This window comes from Humulus lupulus, chromosome 9 (genome assembly GCF_963169125.1).
Source record: "Humulus lupulus chromosome 9, drHumLupu1.1, whole genome shotgun sequence".
Taxonomy (NCBI): domain Eukaryota; kingdom Viridiplantae; phylum Streptophyta; class Magnoliopsida; order Rosales; family Cannabaceae; genus Humulus; species Humulus lupulus.
This window is the reverse complement of record NC_084801.1, coordinates 125747264-125771416: the sequence shown is the minus strand read 5'-3', so window position 1 is coordinate 125771416 and position 24153 is coordinate 125747264. Positions and strand designations below refer to the sequence as shown.

The 24153-nt window shown below is 34.1% G+C and overlaps 1 protein-coding gene and 1 pseudogene across 3 annotated transcripts; one reads left to right on the top strand and one right to left on the bottom strand.

The window, feature by feature from the left end:
• The first annotated feature begins 6289 nt into the window (after positions 1–6289).
• Positions 6290–9817, top strand: LOC133802339 (protein RTF1 homolog). Of its 3 annotated transcripts, none has more exons than XM_062240638.1 (2): positions 6290–6598; positions 7353–9817. In XM_062240638.1, exon 2 carries the CDS (start codon positions 7380–7382, stop codon positions 9369–9371), a length of 1992 nt encoding a protein of 663 aa, XP_062096622.1. In that variant the 5' UTR covers positions 6290–6598; positions 7353–7379; the 3' UTR covers positions 9372–9817. The 3 variants fall into 3 exon arrangements, with proteins under 3 accessions (XP_062096622.1, XP_062096621.1, XP_062096623.1); XM_062240637.1 differs by having other exon boundaries at positions 7349–9817; XM_062240639.1 differs by lacking the exon at positions 6290–6598 and adding an exon at positions 6622–6638 and having other exon boundaries at positions 7349–9817.
• Positions 9818–11010: 1193 nt separating this feature from the next.
• On the bottom strand, positions 11011–15311 carry LOC133800019 (kinesin-like protein KIN-13A; annotated as a pseudogene).
• Between the last annotated feature and the right edge of the window lie 8842 nt (positions 15312–24153).

The window sequence follows — 24153 nt, the reverse complement described above, 5'->3', positions numbered from 1 at the left end:
CACCCCATTTCGAAAACAAAACCCAAATAAATCCCCAAACCCAGCCACCATTTGCTACGAAAATGAAGAACTAGTTTGTATTTTCATTTTCGAAGAGAGGGAACAAGACGATTTTCTCATACGGAATGTCGTCGTTTCGGAAACCAAACGAGTTAGTTCCACTTTACGGTAAGTGTTTTCATAAGCCTACTATTTATTTTTTGAATTAATAGGTTAAGTAAATAGGTTTATCGTGGTCTTTTCTTGTTTGTTGAAGTTTGTGGTAGGTTTAGTTGAATAACTGCTAAATGGGTATTAAATGTGTATGGTTGTTAATTGAATTGTTTAATGGGTTTTGTTCTATTTTCCATTGTATTTGTACTGTCAACCTTATACTTTTGCCAAATTTATCTAGTGAAAGTGAAAGGCTTAGACTATAAAGTAGGGTGTTTTGGCTGACCCACATGAGAATGTTTGCATTGGATACTCTGTTTTTGTTTTGACATATTCAAATAAGATAATTAATTGATGTGTATATTTTCCTGCAAGGCTCTGTGCCTCAAATTGGTAGTAGTGGTGATACCAATAAGGTCAATGATAAAGCTCAACCTCCACTTAAGAGGTGTTGTATTGAGGAGATTCCTAATGATGCCGAAGTGAAGGTAGATGTGAGGGTTTGGGTCAAATCAGATGATTATGTGGATGAGCAAAGAGGAGATGATGGATTTGGAGGCAAATGACTTTCAAATACCAACTGGTGAAGATGACTCAGAAGGCTCTGAAGAGTTCATTATGCACATGCCAGATGATTGGAATCAAGATGATGAGGCTGATAATTAGAGTGAAGATTATGAGAGTAAGTATGAAAGTGACTCGAGTATAGTGATAGTTGATTTGGTAGATACTGACAGTGAGGAAGAGCAAGCCCAAAATGTCTCAGTTGGTGTGGAGGACATGGCCTAAGTCCAACAACCAACAAGCCACACTGGTCAACTAAGTAATGAGGCCCAACAAGAAATTAGTTTAGGCCACGTGAATGGTTTTGGGGAAACCCAATCTAAACCAACAAATAGGCAATCTGCTGGATTTTATGAACCTGAAACTAGGCAAAGTCAAGGGGTTGTAGAGTCACAAACAAAAACTTCAATTGGCATTGGTGAAGGGCCTGTTGAGACAGAAACTTCTTTTGGGGAAAGTGGAGGGCCTGATGAGACACAACCTATTGAGACACAACCACAACCTGATCCAGACTTTGTTGAAGAAGAGTATACCCTAGATGAGGATGAGGAAAGGCATTTTGGGGATAATGTTGCACACCCTAGCAGTTGGTGGAGTTCAGTGGCTGATACTTGCAACCAAGAAGACATAGGAGGGTCTGATAGTGAATATGAGTCTGATGACCTGAGGAGTTTGAACAGTGATGAAGAAGTAGGTGGGGTTAAGAGAGGAAAAAAAGAGTTCCATCCAAGGACTGACTGGAAGGATTTCAAGTTTACACTTGGGTTGGAGTTTGCTAGTAAGGAGCAACTTAGGGAGGCTTTGACTGAGCACTTCATAAGCACTGACAGGGAGTTCACTTATGTGACCAATAATTCTGTGAAGATAAGGGCAGTTTGTAAAGGGAAAGGCTGTGGTTGGATATTGTATGCTAGGGTACAGACAAAAGACTACACAACATTCAAAGTCAATACACTAGTGGATGTGCATAATTGTGGCATTGTATTTGACAACAAGAAAGTGACTGCTACTTGGTTGGCCAAGCATTTCATCGAAGATTTTATAATGAACCCAAATATGACTTATAGCAACTCCAACACCTTGACTGCAAAAACAAAGATCTTGAACACATCCTCCTATGTATTCTACAGCATCAGGAACAAGGCCAAATAAATGTTGGAAGGTTCTGTGAAGGAGCAGTATAGAGTTTTGGATGATTATTGCAAACAACTCCTACACCACAATCCTGGGAGCACAACCACTATCAAAAGTAGCATTGTCAATAACAAGAGGTTGTTTAAGAGAGTTTATATCTGCCTCAAAGCTTGCAAGGAGGGATTCAAGGCTTGCACGCCACTTATTGGCTTGGATGGTTGTTTCCAAAAAAGGTATTGCAAATGTCTGTGTGCTGGCTGCTGTGGGCATTGATGCAAATAATGGCATGTTTCCAATTGCATATGCTATTTGTGAGAAGGAAAATACGGACACATGGAACTGGTTTTTAAAATTGTTGAAGGAGGATTTGGAGGTTATTGACACTACGAGATATACTCTGATTAGTGATAGACAAAAGGGGTTAGAAAATGCTTTAGGTTCCCTGTTTGATGGTGCTGAGATAAGATTTTGTGTGAGACATTTACATGTCAACTTTAACAAGGAGTTTCCAGGTCTTCTTCTAAAACAAAAGTTGTGGGCTTGTGCAAAAGCCACAACACCAGAACATTTCAAGAGGAGGATGACTGAAATGAAGGAGGAGAATGAGAAGACATATGATTGATTAATGAAGAAGGCTCCAACTGAACGGAGCAAGTCACACTTTAGATTGCATGTCAAATGTGACATGCTCTGAACAATATGTGTGAGAGTTTCAACTCTGCCATATTGGATGCAAGGGACAAGCACATCATAACTTTGTTGGAGAAAATCTGGTTTTGGTTGATGTCTAGATTATGTAAGAAAAGGGAAAGTGTGGCAAAGTGGTTGCAGCCTGTGGGGAAGAAAGTTCTAGATATCATAGAGAAGAACAAGCAAGTGGCCAGACATTGTTCATGTATTAGAGCAGATGCAAACATGTTTCAGGTTGCTTATCTTGGTAGTGAGAGCTTCTCATGTAACCTAGCTACTCGGACATGCACTTGTAGAGCTTTTGAATTAAGTGGGGTACCATGTGGGCATACATTGGCCTGTATATGGAGTTCCAACCTGAATGTTTATAATTTTATAATTGATGCATACAAAAAAGAAGACTTTCAAGCACAATCTGCTGCAATTATTGGACCAATGCCAAGTCTTGATAAGTGGCCAGATCCTGGTTTGAATCCAATTTACCCCCCAACTGAATTGAACTTGCCTGGAAGACCAAAGAAGGCAAGGAAAAAGGCACCTGATGAAGATGACACCAATGCAACCAAAAAAATAAGGTTTGGTCAACCAAACCATTGCAGCAATTGTAAACAAACAGGTCATTCAAGAGTCACTTGCAAGAATCCAACAGTGACATAGGTATTCAATCTTCAGTTATTTTTAGTTAGTTTGCTTTTCAATTATGATTTTATAAATGTTTTAGTTAATTTGATTTTTATTTATTGATTGCAACATGTTGTTGCCAAGAAAATGGGCAGACCACCTCTAAAAAATCCACATCCCGACAATCAGAAAAGGCAGAAGATGAGAGCCTAAAAGAATGCAAGAGATGCAGTAGCAGCAGCAACAACAACTTCAACATCTCAGCCACCACCCTCTCAACAAGCCATTGCATCTCAAGAGCAACACACACCTAGGAGAAGTGGAAGACCCCGTGGAGGACAACCAATAGCTGCAACTTCCTCATCCTAGCCACCACCCTCTCAGCAAGGCACTGCATCTCAAGAACAAAACAAACAGAGGATAAGAGGATGACAAAGTGGGCCAGCAACAACATTTTCCTCATTTCAACCAACACCATCTTAGAATCTAAGCTATAGTGTGTCTGTCATATTTTGTTGTTAAGACTATTTTGGGTCATTTATGACCTTTGTTTTCAGGCATCTTTAGCCTAATTTTGTGTACAAATGTATAAAGTGTGGACCTTGTGATTTGGCCAAGTATTTTGTGTAGTCTGTTTATTTAGCAAACTGATATGACTTTTTTGTCTATGAATTATGACTTGCATTTGTCTATAAATTTGGGTGCCAATTATATTTTGTATCTGCCATATTGGGTGCCAGTTATGACCTTGCATCTTGTATGAATTTTCCACATGATACCATGTAGTCAAAATTATTATTTTCATAATGAACTTAAACTAACATGACCAAAATTTAACCAGAACAAGCACAATTGTCAAAATACATTCATTCATTTTAGACTTGCTGCATTACAGATACAATGAAACTAGCACTTTGACAACTGAAACAAACACCATTGCCTTGTATCAGGTACTTTTTTGTTAACCAAAATCACACAATGTCTAATATTTCAAACACCAGACTAGTACAATTATAGATACAATGAAAACCAATTTTCCCCAACTTATACCAATCCAATCTTTCTTAAGGAGGTGACCACGAGTGCTGCAAACATGATCTTCACCCACAATTGGTTTGTTCCCATGGTTTAGACTTGTTATTTCAGACGCCAAGAGATCTTCAGCGTTCCAAGTTTCTCCCTCAATTATTTTTCTCTAGTTTGGAACGACAACCCTTCCACTTTCAACCATTTCTGGATGCACCCACCGGAAAAAATCGCAACCCCCTTCTGACTGACATAAAGCAAGAAGAAAACCTATATCTTCGGGCCATTGCTTTTGATCCACTAGAAAAATACGAATTTTCACCCTCCATTTTCCTCTACTGCTACTCGTCTTCTTCAATTGTGTTTTGTTTTTAATCTTCAGTTGTGGCTGGGTTTGGAGATTTATTTGGGTTTTGTTTTCGAAATGGGGTGTTTTTTGGGTTTGTTCTTCTTCAGTCGTTCATGGACATGCCATTATTTTTAGTTTTCAGTTTATTTTATTTTGTTTTTAACTAAAACATTTTTTTATTTCAAATTTTGGTTTTTAAAATACTAAATGGTGAATTAATCTCCACTGTACACGTGGACAAAATAAGATGAAATTGGGCTGGGGACCGACGGAAACCAACGGAAGTGGACAATGGGTACTATTGCCACAAAAAAAAAAGATTGGTTACTAAATCACTAGTTTCTTAAAACATTTGGTACTTTTGCCACTATTTCCCCTTATTTTTATTTATTATAAACATTTTTTTCCTTTTTTAGATTGTACGATTCTTTTTTCAAAGTCTGGGTAAGGTAACCTGTTACTTAATTGATTTTTCACAGTTGCGTAAAAAAAATAATCCTAGAGCTAGATTAAATAACTTGTATTAGGAGGGGTCACCAGTTACTTGTTTGATTTTTCACAGTTATGTAAAAAAAATCCTAGAATCACGTTAAATAACATGTATCAAGAAGGGTAACTAGTTACCCTAAGAGGAATAACCTTCTGCCATAAGAGGAGTAACCAATTACCATGAGAGGGGTGGCGGGTCACTCATATTAGAAATGAAAAGAAACATCAAATTTGAAGGAAAAAGAGGAATAACACTTCATTAAAAAAGGAAGAAGAAGTAAGTATGCTTTTAGTAACATAGGTAACCAGTTACCATAAAAAACCCAGAAATATACATATACATCATAACGTGAAGGTAGCCAATTACCCCAGAAATATACACACAAATAACGTGAAGGTAACCAGTTACCACAGACCTGAAGATAGAAAAAAAATAGATCTAACCACGAACCGACCTCCTCCCTCGTCTTTGACCACCATTAGAACCCCCCATCCTCGTCGTTTTGCGTAGCTCCGAGCACCACAGATCGCACTCAGCCTAGGCACCACCCCTCTCCATCGCCTCCGACTACCACCAGCACATCCCTCGCCTCAGCTTAGCCCCATCGTTTTGGATTTGGGGGCTCGCGAATGGAATCGCGCAAAGATGCGCAAATTGGGGATGTGTTCGTCGATGGCGTGGCTAAGTGTTCTTGGCTGGGTTTCACGGAGGTGCGCACCTAAGGTGAATCGCAGGTGGTGAGGGTGGGTGGGCGGAGATGATGGTGAGGCAGGCGAGTGGATGACAAGGGAGGTGGTGGCTAGGGCAAAATGAAAGAAAAGAGAGATGAGAGAGAGAGAGAGAACCGTGCGGCTGGGTTTGGAGAGAGAAATGTTTTGTGTGGCTGGGGTTTGAGAGAGAGAAGAGTGGAATGCTAATTTATAATAATACCCCTGTTTGGCTAATATGCTTTGGTTTTAAATTTAGTTTCCACATTTTAGTTAGCTACTAATTGTGTTTCTCATACTTTAATTTTTTCTTTAATAAATTTTCTCATACAAATTAAGAAAAGTATAATTCTCGTATGTTTGCATATTGATGGCATAAAATCCATATTTTTTTTAAATTCCTCTTTTTTTTAATTAATGAGATTCTTATATATACTTTTGGGGTATATAATGCGGACAGTATGGGCCTATTTTTCTATAAAGCCCAAATTGTTTGTTTGGGCCCAATAATATGAGAAATAAGGCCAATACCAAGGCTCTAATGGAGTTCCACATTCAGTAGATTTGTGTGTACTTTCCTTCTGCAAGTGAAGAAAGAAGTGTTATCTGGTTTCACTTCTGCACTCAAATCATTCATTATTTTCTAAAATCAAATCCCAAAACAAAACACTCCGATTTCAGGATTTGAGAACAAAATTTTCTGTTTTCAAAACCCCTGAAAACTGAATCATCTCCTTTATTCTCATCATCATCGTCATCTTCTTCTTCTTCCCCTGAGAACACAGTAGCCTGTTGCTCCTCCACTCGCCGCTCATCTCCGACCACCGCGAACCCCCCGCAGTCGCTCTTCCAAAGAGAGCTCCGGTAAACTCATCTGCTTTTCAAATAATTCATCTTCGAACTGGTGATTTCTTTATGCGATCGTAATTCATCAATTTCATATATTTTCCCAACAAATTTCTTTTCTTTTTTTCTTCATCTTATCGTTTACAATGTTGTTAATTACCCAAGGGTTTGCCTATGGTTATAGATTATAATATAGGATTTTTGGTTCTCGGTATATCTGTTCTTTCGTGGTTCTCAATTTGGGGAAAAAAAGTTTGGAATATAAAACTATACATACACACACACACATGTATATAGAGAGAGGGAGGCTACTTATAACTTGCCTGGAAAATTCATATCCTCTGCTTTACGCATCATCATCGAATGTATCATCGAATCTTCTGTGAGTAGTTAGGGCTTTCTTTTTCCATGTCTGTTGAAGTATCTCACTAGATCTGTGCGGTCATCTAGATTTAGAAACATCTCCTGTGTGTCCGTAACTTGGAAATTTGATTATCTTAAATTTTGGTATTTACATGAAAGTTGGGATTTCTTTGTTGGGGTTATATATTATCATGTTTGACTGAGAAGTTGAAAATCTATGTTGGGTCGACTAGTTCTAGTTTTGGAAAAAAAAAATTAAGGTTTAAACTCCTTGAGATAAAAGGCATTAGAATTTCTGGTGTCAAAGAATAGAACTTTAATAATATGAGTGTTGAATTTGTAATTTTGATTTGGTTTCTTGTTCAGTTTTGAGTTGGGTTTTTAACAATTTGATGTGTGTATTAGGCAGTGAGTGAAAAGCTTGGGCAGCAGGGTAATGGCGGACCTAGAAAACTTGCTGTTGGAGGCAGCAGGAAGAACTAGTTCAGGAGGGAGAAACCGACACTCGCATCCTCCTCCGTCTAGAAGACGGCGTGAGGATTCATATTCTGATGGGGGAAGTGACTCTAGGGATGATGACTCGGATGATGATCGTGGTTATGCAGGTAGAAAGCCATCTGGGTCTCAAGTTCCTTTAAAGAAGAGGTTGGACCCTGCCGAAATGGATGATGATCAGGGTAGCGAGGAAGAAGGGGATGATGATCGTGGTTCTGATCACGAGGGTGACAGTGATGAATCTGATGTTGGTAGTGATCTTTACAAGGATGACGATGACAGGAGAAAGCTTGCTGAGATGACTGAGCTTCAACGGGAGATGATTTTGTTGGATAGAGCATCTAAGAAAGAGGATAAGAATTTAAAGGAGAAATTGAGACCAAAGTGGGACAACAAAGGGAAGATCCCACAATCTAGAAAGGAGACTCCTCCTCTATCATCATCTCGAGTACGCTCATCTGCAAGATCTGCTGACAGGGCAGCTGCCAAGGATGACGCTTTGAATGAGTTACGAGCAAAACGCCTGAAGCAGCAAGACCCAGAGGCTCACCGTAAACTGAGGGATGCATCAAGAGGAAGCTCGGGCAATCGGAATTTCTTGAACAACAAGAGGAAATCCTTCACAGCAACAAGTCTGAGTAGCTCTAGTCAGAGTGACAGTGAACGCCAATCTCGCAGTGAAGATGAAGGGTCTACAGGGGATGGTGGAATGATTGACAGTGATGATGAGAGGGGAATGCCAGGATCAGAGGGGGTAACTTTTGAAGATATAAAGGAAATCACGATTCGGAGATCCAAACTTGCGAAATGGTTTATGGAGCCATTTTTTGAGGAGTTAATTGTAGGTTGCTTTGTGAGGGTTGGTATTGGGAGGTCAAAGGCTGGGCCAATATACAGACTTTGCATGGTTAGGAATGTTGATGCAACAGATCCTGATAGACAGTACAAATTGGAGAATAAAAACACTCATAAGTATCTCAATTGCGTTTGGGGAAATGAAAACTCTGCAGCCAGGTGGCAGATGGCAATGGTTTCTGACTCTGGTCCGATTGAGGAGGAATTTAAGCATTGGGTCAGGGAGGTGGAAAGAAGTGGTGGTCGGATGCCGACCAAGCAGGATTTGTTGGAAAAGAAGGAAGCTATAAAAAAGATCAACACTTTTGTGTACTCTGCAGCTACTGTGAAGCAAATGTTACAGGAGAAAAAATCTGCTTCATCACGGCCATTAAACGTTGCGCTAGAGAAGGATAGATTGAGAAGGGAGTTGGAAGTTGCACAAAGCAAGAATGATGAGATAGAGGTGGAAAGGATCAAGACAAGACTGGTGGAATTAGAAGCATCCCGAAAAGTAAAGGAGAGTGATGCTAAGGCTATTAGGCTAGCCGAGATGAATAGGAAGAACAGAGTTGAGAATTTTAAAAATGCATCCGAACTCAAGCCTATTAATCAATCTTTGAAAGCTGGGGAGGCTGGTTATGATCCTTTTTCAAGAAGATGGACCAGGTCAAGAAATTATTATGTATCGAATCCTGGTGAGGCGAAAGGGGAAGAAGCAGAAGCAATTCCCATTAATAATGGGGTACCTATAGTTACAGCAAGTAATGGGCGAGGTGGCATAGTAGTACCAGCAGAATTTGGATTGGAAGCTACTGCAGCAGCCTTGGAAGCTGCAGCAGATGCTGGCAAGTTGGTTGATACGCTTGCGCCTGTGGATCAGGGGACAGTGACAAACGTGCTGCACAATTTCGAGCTGCCAATCTCACTGGCTGTGCTTCAGAAGTTCGGTGGACCACAAGGTGCTCAGGTAGGATTCATGGCAAGAAAGCAGAGAATAGAATCAACAGTTGGATGTCAAGTCCCCGAGAACGATGGACGGAGACATGTGCTGACGTTGACAGTCAGCGACTACAAGAGAAGAAGAGGGCTTCTTTGAAATTGAAAGGGAATGAATGCTGCAACGTAAGCAATATCTTCTGAATCCATTAAATGCATAGAGCTAGTTGAAGCTTTAAAGGTGAAAAAATATAAGGGCTGCGGGGGTTCAAAGCTGCAACACTATTGGTAGGTCTTTTATACAAGTCTCACACTCATACCAGGTATATTATATTTTAGCCTTTGTGGGAATCCATTATGTGTCATTGTCGAAACATACTATATTTCTATCTATATTTCTCTGTGTGTAATTTAACTTAGCTAGAAAGAGGTGGTGCCAAATCTTCTCCATAGCCTCAAGTGAGTCAACATCAACCCTTCCTTGTTTATTTGATCTTTTTGTCTCTTTTCTTGTATTATTTGACAAATCTTGGAGCTGCATTATGGTATGATGATATTCATGGTGCTATGTTTTCACAATAAAAAAGAAAGTCCTTTGCATTAGTATATCAGCAATGTTGCTCATTCAGAGGATGAGCAGCATTTGTCTATTTGTTACTGGGCTTTGCAGAGTTTTGTTCTCGTAAGCAATTAGTTAAACTCAGATAGCACCCAGTCCTTTTTTGCCAACTCAGCTCATGACGTTGTTTCTGGTTTAGTCTAGGATTAGGATGATAGTTGTTATAAATATGAGACTCGAACTTCAGAACTTGTTGGAGCAAACTACTACTGTTGTTTAAGAGTAGTTTTGGCAATAAGCGAAACAGTATTAACCATTAACTTTTATTCTGCTCATGGTATGGAAAGAACAAAAATTAGGAAGATATTTTGGCTTGTTTGCTTCTGTATTATTTATTTATTTATACTTTTTTGTAGCTTCATAATAAATGGGAGAGTTAATGGCAGTTGGAGAAGTTAAAAACATTCGCCAGTGTATAGTGATCAATTCATTGATAAAGATTTCCATTCAGTACTCTATTTGATCTAAAGATTTCACTCCTGACAAAATGAAGGAATAAAAATGAAAGCTGCTTCAGTGGCTTTATAGGCATTTGTAATTGTGATTCACTTTGCCCCCTTCCTTTTTGAGGGTATCCACTTTGCACTTGATTTTTTAAAATAAACATTTTGTATTAGTCCTAAAACTGATGATATGAATGAATTAGGAACCAAGCCATCGCCATGAATAGGGTTAAATTTGTAATATTAATATTTTTTTTTATAATAAAGGGGTATTACATTAACACCTCATAATTTAATTTAGACAGCCCATTTTTATTAAAAATTAATAGAAAATATATATCTTTTTTTTTTAAATCTTTGCACCCATTTTGTCTCATCCAAAAATGGAGCTAACTTCAAGGTATCAGTAAGTATATGACAAAGAAGAGTTTGTTAGAAAAAAATAATGAATAGTAATTTTTGTTGTCCCCACATTGTTTACTAATGAAAAATCTCCATATTTAGAAACTATAAATAAACATTTGAGGTTTTAGTTATAAATACACCAAAAACATTTATATATATACTAGCTAGAATGTACGTGCAATGCATGTTGTGTTTTGCATATGTTTGAATTTAAAATAATTTAAAACAGAAATATTTAAAAATTATATAATTTCCATAATAAATATTAAATATGTGAAATAATGAAAATATATTACATGGTATTAAAAGAAAAACGTTGTGTTAATATTTAAAAGATTTAGTTATGTAATTTATAAACTAAGATGAAGATTCAACTACTTCCTCTGCTACTCTTCTACCTGTATCTGTCACTTTCACCTCTTGACGTTGCTCGTAAACATCTTCTGTGTCACCAGATACCTGCTGGGAAGCTGATATAACCTCTTTGTTAGTTGGAGGAGGTATATTTGTAGCTTGATCTTTTCTAGCATTTCCACTTTTAGACAGGCTCTTTACCCTGCTCGAGAAATAATATTTTGCTGTTTATTAAAAAATGAAATAAATAAATAAAAACCTGAAGAAACTACAGACAAAGAAATGGAATGTGCCATTACCTATCTGCATATCTCAAAGTATTGAGTGTGTGTTCGCATGACCCTGCATTTGGTGAAATGCAAGAGATCATAACTGTCCTTGAATTTCCAACAAAGGAGTCGCGAAGCATTTCTGTAAGCTTGCTTCCACGAAATGGTATGTGTATCTGATCATTGTCCAAAGCACGGATGCACTCTTTAAGAGCCAAAAGACTTGTTGATTTCTGCTCCCTCAATTCTGCAATGAACCAAATATCAAGAATCAAGCAATTGGAAGTTGGAATACAGTTTGCAGAACACTACGCACATTGGACTAATATTAAAATACAGCTGCTACAGCATAGAAGGCATCTACTTATCACCCAACACAAGTATTGGTCTTCATATAATTCAATCCAGCAAGTTCCAGGTCCCATACTTCATTAAAAAAAGGTGTAGAAGCAAACAATCTTAATAATGTCTGCATCTCTAACAATTGCCAAGGACCATACGGTCAATAAAGTATATCTATCTCATTGAAACAACAGAAAACAAATAATATTTCATTTCACAGCAAAGACCGCGAAATGCACATGCAATAAGTAGCCCCCCCACCAAAAAAAAAAAAAAACCTCTAAATGGTAAAGTTTGACTTAGACCTATTCCAATTTCCAACCTACACAGTTTTTTCAACCTCGCAAACAATCAAGGCACAAACTATATAAACTACGGTTCCAAATTTTCTATACCAAGAATGTGACAATAACTATGTTATTATGTAGTTATATATTTGGTAAATAAAATTTAAGTTAGATATTCACATTTTGTGTTTAAACAATTGAGAGTGGGCAAGTCAACTGCCATATAACTTGGTACACTAAATTATGAAGACAAAAAAAAAAGAAAAAAAAAACAGGTGGGCATATATACTCTGTTACAAAAATTTAGAATGCCTCATTCGGTGGAAATGGAAATAAAAGAAGGGAGACTTCGTCTTTAAGATTTATTACCTTGTTTGCCTGTCGTTATCAGTAGTGTCAGCACCTCTTTCACTACCGGCAAGATCAATGAAAGAGATCTTTCCGACAACTCTCGCACTTTTAGAATCATTTTCATCAATCTTCCTCCTTGAATCTTTTACTTCAATGTGCTTTTTCACAACAAGTTGTAAGATAGCATGTGACCTCGAAGATTCCTCATTGGCCCCAGTAGACCCTGTACTTCTAGCAGCATTACCCCTCTCGATAAATTCTTTAACGATTTGTACATCTAAAACCTCAAACTCTTGCAAACCAACAATGCAAACTTGTTGTCTTCCATCTTCTCTCATACAAAGTTTTCTATTGGAAAAAGAATGCATTCAGCAAATTCATACAAATCAAAAGAATAACTGCATTACTCAAACATATCTTTCCTCGTGTGAATGTGAGCACATGTTTATATTCACCTTGAAATCCATGCTAATATATACTTGATGTTCTCATAAATCAAACATAGTGCATGATCAGATGAATGTAAAAAGACCACACAATTTAAACATGTGATCAAAATGCTCAGGTAAAAAATTCAGAATTCAGGCCTTCTTGAAAATTCACATTCAATACCTTAAAAATTTCTCAAAAGAACTCAAACAATGAAGGAAAAGTCAAAGTTAAAAAATAAACACGTACAATCATACACCAAGTTTATTAGGGGCAAAGAATCAAGTTTTAGATCACAATAAAGTGGTGATTGAACAACAAAAAGCAGAGTAAACTGATAATGAATGAGATGCACTAACTTTCTGTCGCTGAGAAGATCAAATAGCTTTCCTCCATATATCTCAAAGTAGCTAAGCCACAATTTAAATCTCTGATTACGATAGACTGGCTGATGCAACAATCTAACAAGGTCTTCTGCAGCTCTGAGAGGTAATGGTTGCATTGTATATGTTTTGCCACTGCCTGTAATCAAGATGTTATCAACACTTCAATCATTCACAATAAAATCCAAATGTCTACCTCTGAGACAACCAGCAGCGTGCCAGAATGAACTTTAGAACAGGAGACTCGTATATTGGTAAAACATCTAAAAAGAGATGACTTGATCAAGTACTCAAAAGAGAAGAGGGGGAAGAACAAAATACCTGTTTGACCGTAAGCAAAGCATGTAGCTTTTGTTCGTTCGAAAATGGTAGGTATAATTGGTTGAACAGTAGCCCTGTATACCTGTCTCAATCAGCATGTAATGTAATAAATACATAGCTACACAAAATAACATAAAAATCAAGGTGAACAGATGAACTTTATAAGAAAATTCCAAAGTACCAAGTGCAACATGAAAGACTATCTAGATAGAAAACTTCATATAAATCATATCAGCCAATGTACATGAAAACAGTGACAATACCTCATCATTGGTGACATGCTCACTGAGAACAGCATCAAAACAAAACTCATGCTTCTCCACATAAGCAGTCAAGTCGACCTATAATATCATGGCAGAAGTTTATATAGTACAACAGTAAATCAAACAGGATGTAGGATGTAGATAAAGCCAGAAACACTTCAACATTAAATCAAAAAACCATACCTTAACCTTGGGTTCATAGACGGTCAAATAAGCATTATCATACACATTTACAATATCTTCCTCTTTCCGAGAAAGCAGAAAAGTAGGATTTTGGAGTAAAAATCTAAATGTACATTGCTGGACTTCACTAATTCCAAAACAAACAATCACAAATTCAAATGGGTTCCATTAAAAGATTCAATCGATCTATACAATATTCCAAGAAAGATGATTTAGTAACAGCAACAAAAACAATAAAGCATTAGACGAAATAAGCAGAAAGGTGAAGTGTACAATATACTGTAATCTTAAGACTACAATTAGAGCATAAAAACCCTTGATATAATTTATCCACACCCACTCCTCAAAACGTCAATAAAAGTCAAATACAGAACAACATCCGTACAGTCCTGCAAACACTATACCTATCAAATTCGGAGCGGACCTATCAAAACCGATTTCATGAAGTCATAAATAGAGTCACAATCTTTCAACAAATAAACCATGTAATCAAAAAACGCGAAATCGAAAGGAAGGAAGAGGAGGTTTGATGAGATAAAGATTTTAATTATGGATGTAAATGCCATTGGTTGTATCTTATGGTAATGTTTGTATTTTTTTCAATAGGTGTATTGTTTGACTAAATTATAAAATCTGTGAAAGTGTTAATAACTAACGTTAAAATTTGTTAAGTAGTGTTAAAATCTGTTAAATCATACAAAAATCTGTTAGATAGACATTTATATAATAAGTAAGATATATTTGTCTTTCTTTGTTTTTTTCTTTTTACTCTTTAGAGTTGGCGGCAATCTGTGTGTTACATTGGCTTTGATTTTTATTTTGTTATTTATAATTAATTATAATTGTTTTTTATATTATAATTATTTATATTATGTTATTTATAATTATAATATTATTATTTATATTGTATTATTTATAATTATAATATTATTATTTATATTATAGTTATTTATATTGTGTTATTTATGATTATAATATTTATGCATTTTTAATTTAGTAGATATAAATATTTATTTATCATATTGTATTTATTCAAGTATTATATACGTTATGATTTTTCTTACAATCTTAAAACAAATTATTGTTTAAATATAATATTTGAAACATATTATTGTTTAAATATAATATTTGAATGTTAGATTTATTTTATATTATAATGTTTAATATATCTATTAGTGATATTTCTACATCTATATATTGAAAGATATTGTTATTGCGAAAAGTTCGTTTGAACTTAAATCTCATTAGAGAAGTTTTGGGAACTGAATAGACTGCTGAGGCAGGGGCTAGACCCTTCTATTGGAAATTATCTAGTAGAGATATTTGAGGTTGGATAAATACTTAATAAAAATATTCTACGAGAGGCTAGACCATGAATGGTTGGGTTTTTGACCCTTCCAGGCTAACTTAAGAATTTTATTTAAGTTTGATATAATAAATCTACCAGCCATGGTGTTTGAGATAAACCTAGTCAATTCCAATCCAATGGAGTGGTGGATTGATACTGGTGCCACTTGGCATGTATGGTCAGACAAAAGTCTGTTCAAATCTTTTGAACAGGTAGATAATGGCGAGAAGATTTTCATGGGAAATTTTGCCACATCTAAAATTGCGGGTCAAGGAAGTGTGATCCTAAAAATGACTTTTGGAAATGAGCTGACTCTGAACAACGTACTGTACGTGCCAGACATCTGGAAAAACCTAGTGTCTGGTTCACTGTTGAACAAACACGGATTCCGAATTGTATTTGAGTCAGACAAAGTTGTTCTGTCCAAAAGTGGAATGTATGTGGGAAGGGGTTATGTAACTGATGGGTTGTTTAAACTCAGTGTAATGGTTGTTAAACCAATTGTCAATAAAGTTAATAACTATTCTACTTACTTGCTTGAGTCTTCCAATGTTTGGCATGGTAGACTAGGACATGTTAATTATGATACTCTATAGAGATTAATTAACTTGAATCATATACCAAAACTTCACATTGATTCAAATCATAAGTGTGAAACTTGTGATGAAGCAAAACTAACAAGGTCTTCCTTCAAAACGATTGAAATGAATAATGAACCCCTAAATTTAATCTATAGTGATGTATGTGATTTAAAATTTGTTCAAACAAGGGGAGGCAATAAGTATTTTATTACTTTTGTCGATGATAGCACGAAATATTGCTATGTGTATTTGCTAAAAAGCAAAGACAAGGCTATAGAGAAATTTGTTCTCTATAAGATCGAAGTTGAGAATCAACTTAACAAAAAGATTAAGGTGTTGAGAAGTGATCGAGGTGGTGAGTATGAATCACCATTTCGTGAATTCTGTGCTAAACATGGAATCATTCATGAAACCACTGCACCTTATTCACCTCAGCAAAATGATGTTACTGAACGAAAAAATCGTACATTGAAAGAGATGATGGATGCGATGTTGATTAGTTCTGGATTGCCGCAGAACATGTGGGGAGAAGCTATCTTATCAGCTAATCATCTTTTAAATAAGATACCCAAAAAGAAATAAGATAAGACCCCTTATGAGTTATGGAAAGGAACGAAACATTCCTTCAAATACTTAAGGAGTGTGGGGGTGTCTTGCCAAAGTGGTTGTACCTTTACAAAAAATGGTAAAAATAGGTCCAAAAACTATTGATTGCATTTTCATTGGTTATGCACATAATAGTAGTGCGCATCGGTTTTTGGTGTATGAGTCTAAAATATCTGACATACACAAAAACACGATAATGAAATCCAGAAATACGTCGTTCTTTGAACACGTATTTCCTTGTAGATCAAAAGAGGATTCAAGTTAGTTAAAACGAACACATGAGACTATTGCTGAAAATAGTCAGGATCAAAGTCCAAAATGTGAGGATGAACCTAGACGTAGCAAAAGAATTAGAACAGAAAAATATTTTGGTCCAGATTTTCTGACATATTTGCTAGAAAGTGAACCTCAAAGCTTTGATGAAGCTGTGAACTCCACTGAAGGCTCTTTATGGAAAGATGCTATTGATAGTGAGATTGAATCCATACTTCAAAATCACACCTGGGAGTTAGTAGATCTTCCTCCAGGATGTAAGCCTTTAGGGGCTAAATGGATTTTCAAAAGGAAAATGAAATCTGATGGTTCAATTGATAAGTATAAGGCACGGCTTGTAATTAAAGGTTATAAGCAGCGTGAAGGCCTTGATTACTTTGACACTTATTCTCCTGCGACGAGAATAAATTCCATTAGGATGATACTTGCTATTGCTGTGTTACGCAATCTTGAAGTACATCAAATGGATGTGAAAACTGCTTTTCTAAATGAGGATTTAAATGAAGAAATTTATATGGAACAACCCGAGAGTTTTTCCTCCCCAGGAAAAGAAAGAAAAGTATGTAAATTGGTGAAATCTTTATATGGTTTAAAGCAAGCATCAAAATAATGGCATGAGAAATTTGACCAAACTATGTTGGCAAATGGCTTCAAAATCAATGAATGCGATAAATGTATTTATGTTAAAGAAACAGATAATGACTATGTCATTTTGTGTCTTTACGTAGATGACATGCTCATTGTTGGAAGCAGTGATAAGATGATCAAATCTATCAAGAGTATGTTGAACTCAAAATTTGACATGAAAGATATGGGTCTAGCAGATGTCATTTTGGGGATTCAAATCTCAAGGACATCTGATAAGATCATTCTAAGTCAGTCACATTATGTGGACATAATTCTTGAGAAATTCAACAAAGAAGATTCTGGTGTATCCAGAACCCCTGTAGATTCGAGTCTACATTTGTTCAAGAACAAAGGGGAGAGTGTCTCGCAGGTTGAGTACTCTAGAATTATTGGAAGTCTAATGTACTTAATGAGTTGTACAAGACCTGATATAGACTACGCAGTTAGTAAATTGAGTAGATACACGAGTAATCCAGGGTTTGACCACTGGAAATGAATAACAAGAGTACTTAAGTACTTGCGATTTACTCGTAGCTATGGGCTGCACTATACTAAATATCCAGCAGTATTTAAAGGGTATTGTGATGCTAATTGGATATCTGATATGAAAGACTCAAAGTCTACGAGTGGATATGTATTTACACTCAGTGGTGCAGCTGTATCATGGAAATCTTCTAAACAAACAGTATTAGCTAGATCCACGATGGAATATGAGTTTATTGTTGATAACTCTACAAAATATAGTTATTTTACCACATTTTATAAGGCAATTGTTGCTTAGTTCTTGAGTTTTTAATTAATTTATCAATTTTTTAAGTAATTTTGAATTTATTAGTTTTATTTTGATTTTATGTATTTTTATTTGTTTTTTGTATTTATTTTGTTTAATTATGTTGTTGCTAATTTATGTGTGTTTAATTTCTTTATGTATGTGTATTTGTTAGGAGCAAATGAAATATTGATAAAATGTTGGTATAAAGAAATGAAGAAATCAAGCCCAAAATGAAAGGCCCAATCCAATTCTTGACAATGCCATGTCATCAATCCATGTGCTTCTTTCTCCACCATCGGATTTGTAACTATAGGAAAATATGACAATTTTGAGCATGAATCCATGTGCTTCTTTTTTTTAGACCAATAGGAGTGTTATCCTTTACCAAATAATTTATCTATAAATATGAGTCTCATTTCACCATTTCAAACACACATTCTCTTACACCACTTCTTCCATCTCTCTATTCTCTCCATCTTTTTCTTTTCTTAGATTAGTTTGTTATGTATTTTTAGAGGAATAATTTGGAGGCTCCTCCTCCAAATTTTCCTATTTATGTTGTAATTTTTATTTTGTTTTTGATAGTTATGGGTTTCTAATCCACTTAAAATTATTAAGGTGGAGGATAAACTAAGATATAACTATATAGTGTTTATTTTATGTTGACCTCCCAAAATGAGCAATAAAGTTTATGATTTTTCTTCTTCTAAATATTTCTTTCATCTATAATATCATGTATTTTGGATTGTTAGAACATATTTTACTTGGTTCTTAATTGTGCAAAAACATAATAATCTTTGATTAAGATGTGTCATTAAATTGTTCACATCCAATGCTTAGAACAAAAATACTATATTTTACTTTAGAAATAACATTATTTGATTTTTTTTTGTAGTTTCATTAAATTGATTCACAACTAATACTTTGAAGTTATACTATTGAAGTGAATGAAAATCTATATTTTTGAATTAAAGAGAGCTTAAAGGAAGTATAATGTTTTAGAAAATGTTATTAGATTGATTTCAATTATCACTAAAAATTGGGAAGTCAACATATTAATAAATATTATTATTTATATTTTGTGGATTCTAAAATCTTAATAATTTTATAAATAACTATTAAAAACAAATCTTTTTAGTTTATTTATTTTTATTTTTTTAGTATTTTCTTTCTTTATTTTAAAACAAAACACATCAATCTTTGGAACTAGGTTAGAAATTTATTTCACTTTGGTAAAAATAGTTTTCTCTATTGATTTAAGTCAACTCCTTTGGGTTCGACCTCGTGCTTACACGAACACTATTCTATAAATATGATTCGTGCGCTTGCGAGTATAAATATTTAAAACATACCCATTTTGGGTCCATCAATTGCCTTAGACAAGTGTGGCGAAGAAGCTTAATGGCTTCGTCAATTTTTAGAAGATATTCCAAAATGGCCTAAACCAGTACCAGCTATTGGCTTACATTGCGATAGTTAATCTGCAATTGGTAGGGCACATAATAATATGTATAATGGTAAGTCTAGACATATACGTCGTAGACACAATACCATTAGACAACTACTCTCAACTGGAGTTTTCTTTATTGACTATGTGAAGTCAAATGATAATATTGTGGATCTGCTAACCAAAGGGTTAAATAGAGAGTTGATTGAAAAATCATCGAGGGGAATGGGTCTAAAGCCCATGAATGAATAAAGTCAATACAGTAGACACCCCACCTAGTTGACTGGAGATCCCAAAATCTAGGTTCAAAGGGACAACTAAAACTGTAAATATTATGTTGGATCACTGTGGGGGTTATCCTCATTGTCTATTCCTATGATGAAATAGTGATAACCGTAAGGAAAAGGTTAAGCTATGCTTTTAATGATTTCTTATGCGGCGAAATGTCGAGTAGAGTAATACGGGTTACTCTTAATTAAGAAAATCATCTATGTGAGAGAGAAGATGGGCCGCTTCTATAGGGATTGAATAAGGGCTCAATTCCTAGAATATCTCTTGCAGAACCAGGGAAATGTTCAGGGCCAAAACGAACATAATCTTGAGAACCAATATATGTCAGGAAAGATTCCTATGTGTGGTACATTATCGTTTACACGAACGGCATAACAGTTCAAGGACATCGCGTCTACTAATCAGCCAGTAACGTAAATATACTTACACAAGGGAAGGTTCAAAGGGTAACACCTACCTATCCTATACGGGTTTCTAACATTGAACTCTATCACCAGGGTCTAAACTATCTGTTGGTTATTCTTGTGTCAGTTTTCATTCATGTGGGGGATTGTTAGAAAAAAATCAGTAATGAATAGTAATTTTTTGTTGTCCCACATTGTTTATGAATGAAAAATCTCCTTAGTTAGAAACTATAAATAAACCTTTGAGGTCTTAGTTTCAAATACATATATATATATATTTGTCTTCCTTTGAAGATTAAGATATATATATTTTCAATATTGTTTTTCTCTTTTTACTCTTTGGAGTTTTTAGATCCATTGTAGTGTGATAGAGTTCGGGCATTGGTTCGGTGAAGTAATTGAGTTACTTGTCGTTCACCATTGTATCCTGGGAGATAGACGTTGAAACCTCGTAGAGGCGGCGAATCTGTTTTAAGGAAACTGTGTGTTACACAGACCTCGACTTTTATTTTGTTATTCATAATTATTGCCTAAATTAATTATAATTGCTTTTTATATTATAGTTATTTATATTATGTTATTTATAATTATAATATTATCATTTATATTATAATTATTTATAATTATAATATTTATGTATCTTTAATTTAGTAGATATAAATATTTATTTATTATTTTGTGTTAATTCAAGTATTATACACGGTTTTTCATAGTTGAGATGGAGTAATTATTATGTTGAAGAATGATGCTAATGTAATGGAGAGTTCATCACGAGCTTGGGGATAGGACATCTGGTCGGAATGTATAGACAAGCAGCTTACAGGAACAGGATATTTAGAAAGGGGCCAAGTGAAGTGGGATGAGCTGAACTGTGTATCCTCAAGATTGAGCTTGGGAAAGCATCAATTACCCCTTTGACATTTAAAAGTTACTTGTAACTGAAAGTGGTTTCACATTATAAGGAAACTTAAATTTTGACAAAAGTTTTGCTAACATTGTACTAGAGTTCATATTGTGCATACTCATTCCTATTTTACACGGTCACGTAAAACTATGTTTATCATTTTGGGGTGTTTATTTTAAGTAGTTGAGTTGTCTAGAAAATTGTAAAGAGACTTATGAATGATGTAATATTAAACTCTTGTGTATAAAATTGTTCACTTTACTCTTAAAATACATGCGGGGTTCACACAAATAATTAATTTTACTCTCTTAAAATTTGAACCAAACATAAGAAGAAATTTAAATTCTCATTCTTATATTTACTTTACCACATACCAAATACCTCCTTATATTTTCTACTTAGCTATTCTCTATATTTCGTTGATGAAATTTTCCATCAACACTTTTTTATTCAAACTCCTCATAAATTTGAAATAATTATTTTCATACACCTAAAAAAAATTAAAGTTCTAAGCAATTTTATTTTTACTTTTCCACCTTTGTAACTTATTGTGTCAAAAAAAATATCTTTGATACATTTAATTAAAAAATTAATTGGTATACCCTATTTTTAAAATAAATAATTATGCTCACAAGGTCAGCTCAGAAAACATTATATTAGACTCAGTTCCATATATTATTATCATTAATAAGCATTGGATCTTCTTACCTCGAAGACAAATAGTTGGCTCGAAAGTTTTATTGCTATTTTGGCTCGGACGAAAGACAGTCACGGTTTCAGCTCGAAAAGTTCGGGAGATCAGCCTGAAGGCGCATCGAAAAAGCGTTATAAAGAGGGAAAAATCAGTATTTAAGTAAACAGTTCCTCTTTTATAGGGATTTGATTAGATGTTTACTCATTAACTGATTTATTTGTATTTTGACTTCAAATAAGATATTTATGTAGCTTCCCCTAAAATCATGAGAAGAAAATCTGTGTATATAAATAGACTGGAATGTAATCATTTATTTTGACACACAAATTCTATATTATAACTATCTAGGAAATTATTTCTAAGCTTTAACTCAAAAACTTAACAAAAGTAGCTCGTGGACTAAATAGATTTAACTACTGAATCACTTAAAATCTTGGAGTTCATCTTTATTTTTATGAAACAATTATTAGCTTAATTGCTCTTATTTCTAGTTGACGAAACTCTGCATCAACAACAATAATTTTTTTAACAATAAGAAGCTTAATCATAATTTTCAATTTTTTAAACTTAAAATAAGAACAAAATACTAAAATAAATAATTTAAAATAAATCAAAATTATATAATTAGAATTAAAATCATTAGTAAAATTTTCAATTTTCAATTTTCATATTTATAAAAATTGATGTAATTTTTTGTGTGTAGAAACTTGTCTCCACAATATTTTTAGTATCTATTTAAAATTAAAATAAATATTAATATGTAATTTTCAAAGGGTAATTTGACATATGAGGGCATTTGTAGTTTATTTATTTATTTTCCAAGCTTTAAAGTAGATTAAATTATTATTTTTACAAATCAGCAGCCACATGATTTCGTTAGAAAAATTCACAAGTCTTATACAAAGAATCTTATATATGATGTACTGTATTTAAATTGTTTTTTAAGTAGGAGCATCTTCTCTTCACATGCTCAAAAAGCTCCTCTTTAATTTCATTTTTTTTTTATTAATTATGACCTTTGTTTTTATTTTAGTTTCCCTCTCAAATTGATTAGGACTACTAGTCTACTATATATTTTTGATACATAACAAAATTTAATTTCTAAATTTTATTTGCTACTTTGTACATTTACCTATATTTTAAGTTAATCAATGACTAACCAAGAGTCAACTTTAATACAATAACAGATTAATAATATAACCAATAACATTAATGTGGCCTAATCCAAATAAAACTTCAATGAAGAATCATTACAAGGATTACAAAAAACATTGATAATTATAGAAAATTGCTAAGGGTACCACTGATATCCAACACTAAAAGGAGGTGACGTATCGCTATTGGTGTAATCAAATATTGAGTCCTATACATTTGAATTTGAGAAATATTATCAGATATCGCTAACTAAATATAAGGTGTTATATTATGAGATGTTAAAAACCTTAAGATGTCAAATATCAATATTCAAAATTATATTACTTTTTATAAGGGTGTGCCTACTAAATTGATGACAAATTCATAAATTATATTGCAAGTTTTTGACCAACTCAAAGTGTAAAATTAATTAAATTTAATGATACAATATTATTTAATATTATAAACCTACACAAAGATTAGTACTTAATAGTTATGTTAACATTTACTTATAGTATTTCATATGTAAATTGTTTAATGAGAAATATGTAAAAATACTTACTTATTTTTTATTATATGTTAATTAAAGTGTTATATGTATATGTATAATATAGGTAATTTAGCATATATATATTATAGTCATATTGTACAATAATTTTTTTTTTCAAAATAGCTTTCAGACATTTTCGATATTTCACGACATACTATAAAATTCTGGACACTGTAGAAAATTCTATGTACCTTATCAGAATTTCTCGACACCTTTGTTAATTTATTTTGACAAAAATTATTTTGCAAAATATTATAAATTAGATTATTCTTACGGATTAATGATAAAATAATGTGATATATAATACACACAAAAATGATCTTTAGACATTGAAAGAGACAGCTTTACTTTTTATCTTTACTTGCCGTCTTGTTTAATGTGTAATTAATTGTAATAATATTATTATTGAGAATCACTCCTCCACGTAATTAGCACGACACTCACTTCCCATTATTAACTAATATTAATTTAATACTCACATTATTATTCATAAATATATATATCATTATTCTTAAATAAACCTTTCTTTTTATATTAAACAAACTATATATGTATATATAAATATACATTTCTTGATCATCTCAACAAGTCAATGGTTGAAGCCAATCCATTACAACAATATATTAAGATGGTGGGTGGGTCCTTCACTCCTTTGTGTAAAT

Coding starts and splice junctions, on each gene's coding strand:
- LOC133802339 (XM_062240638.1), top strand. CDS start 7,380: ATGGCGGACCTAGAAAACTTGCTGTTGGAGGCAGCAGGAAGAACTAGT.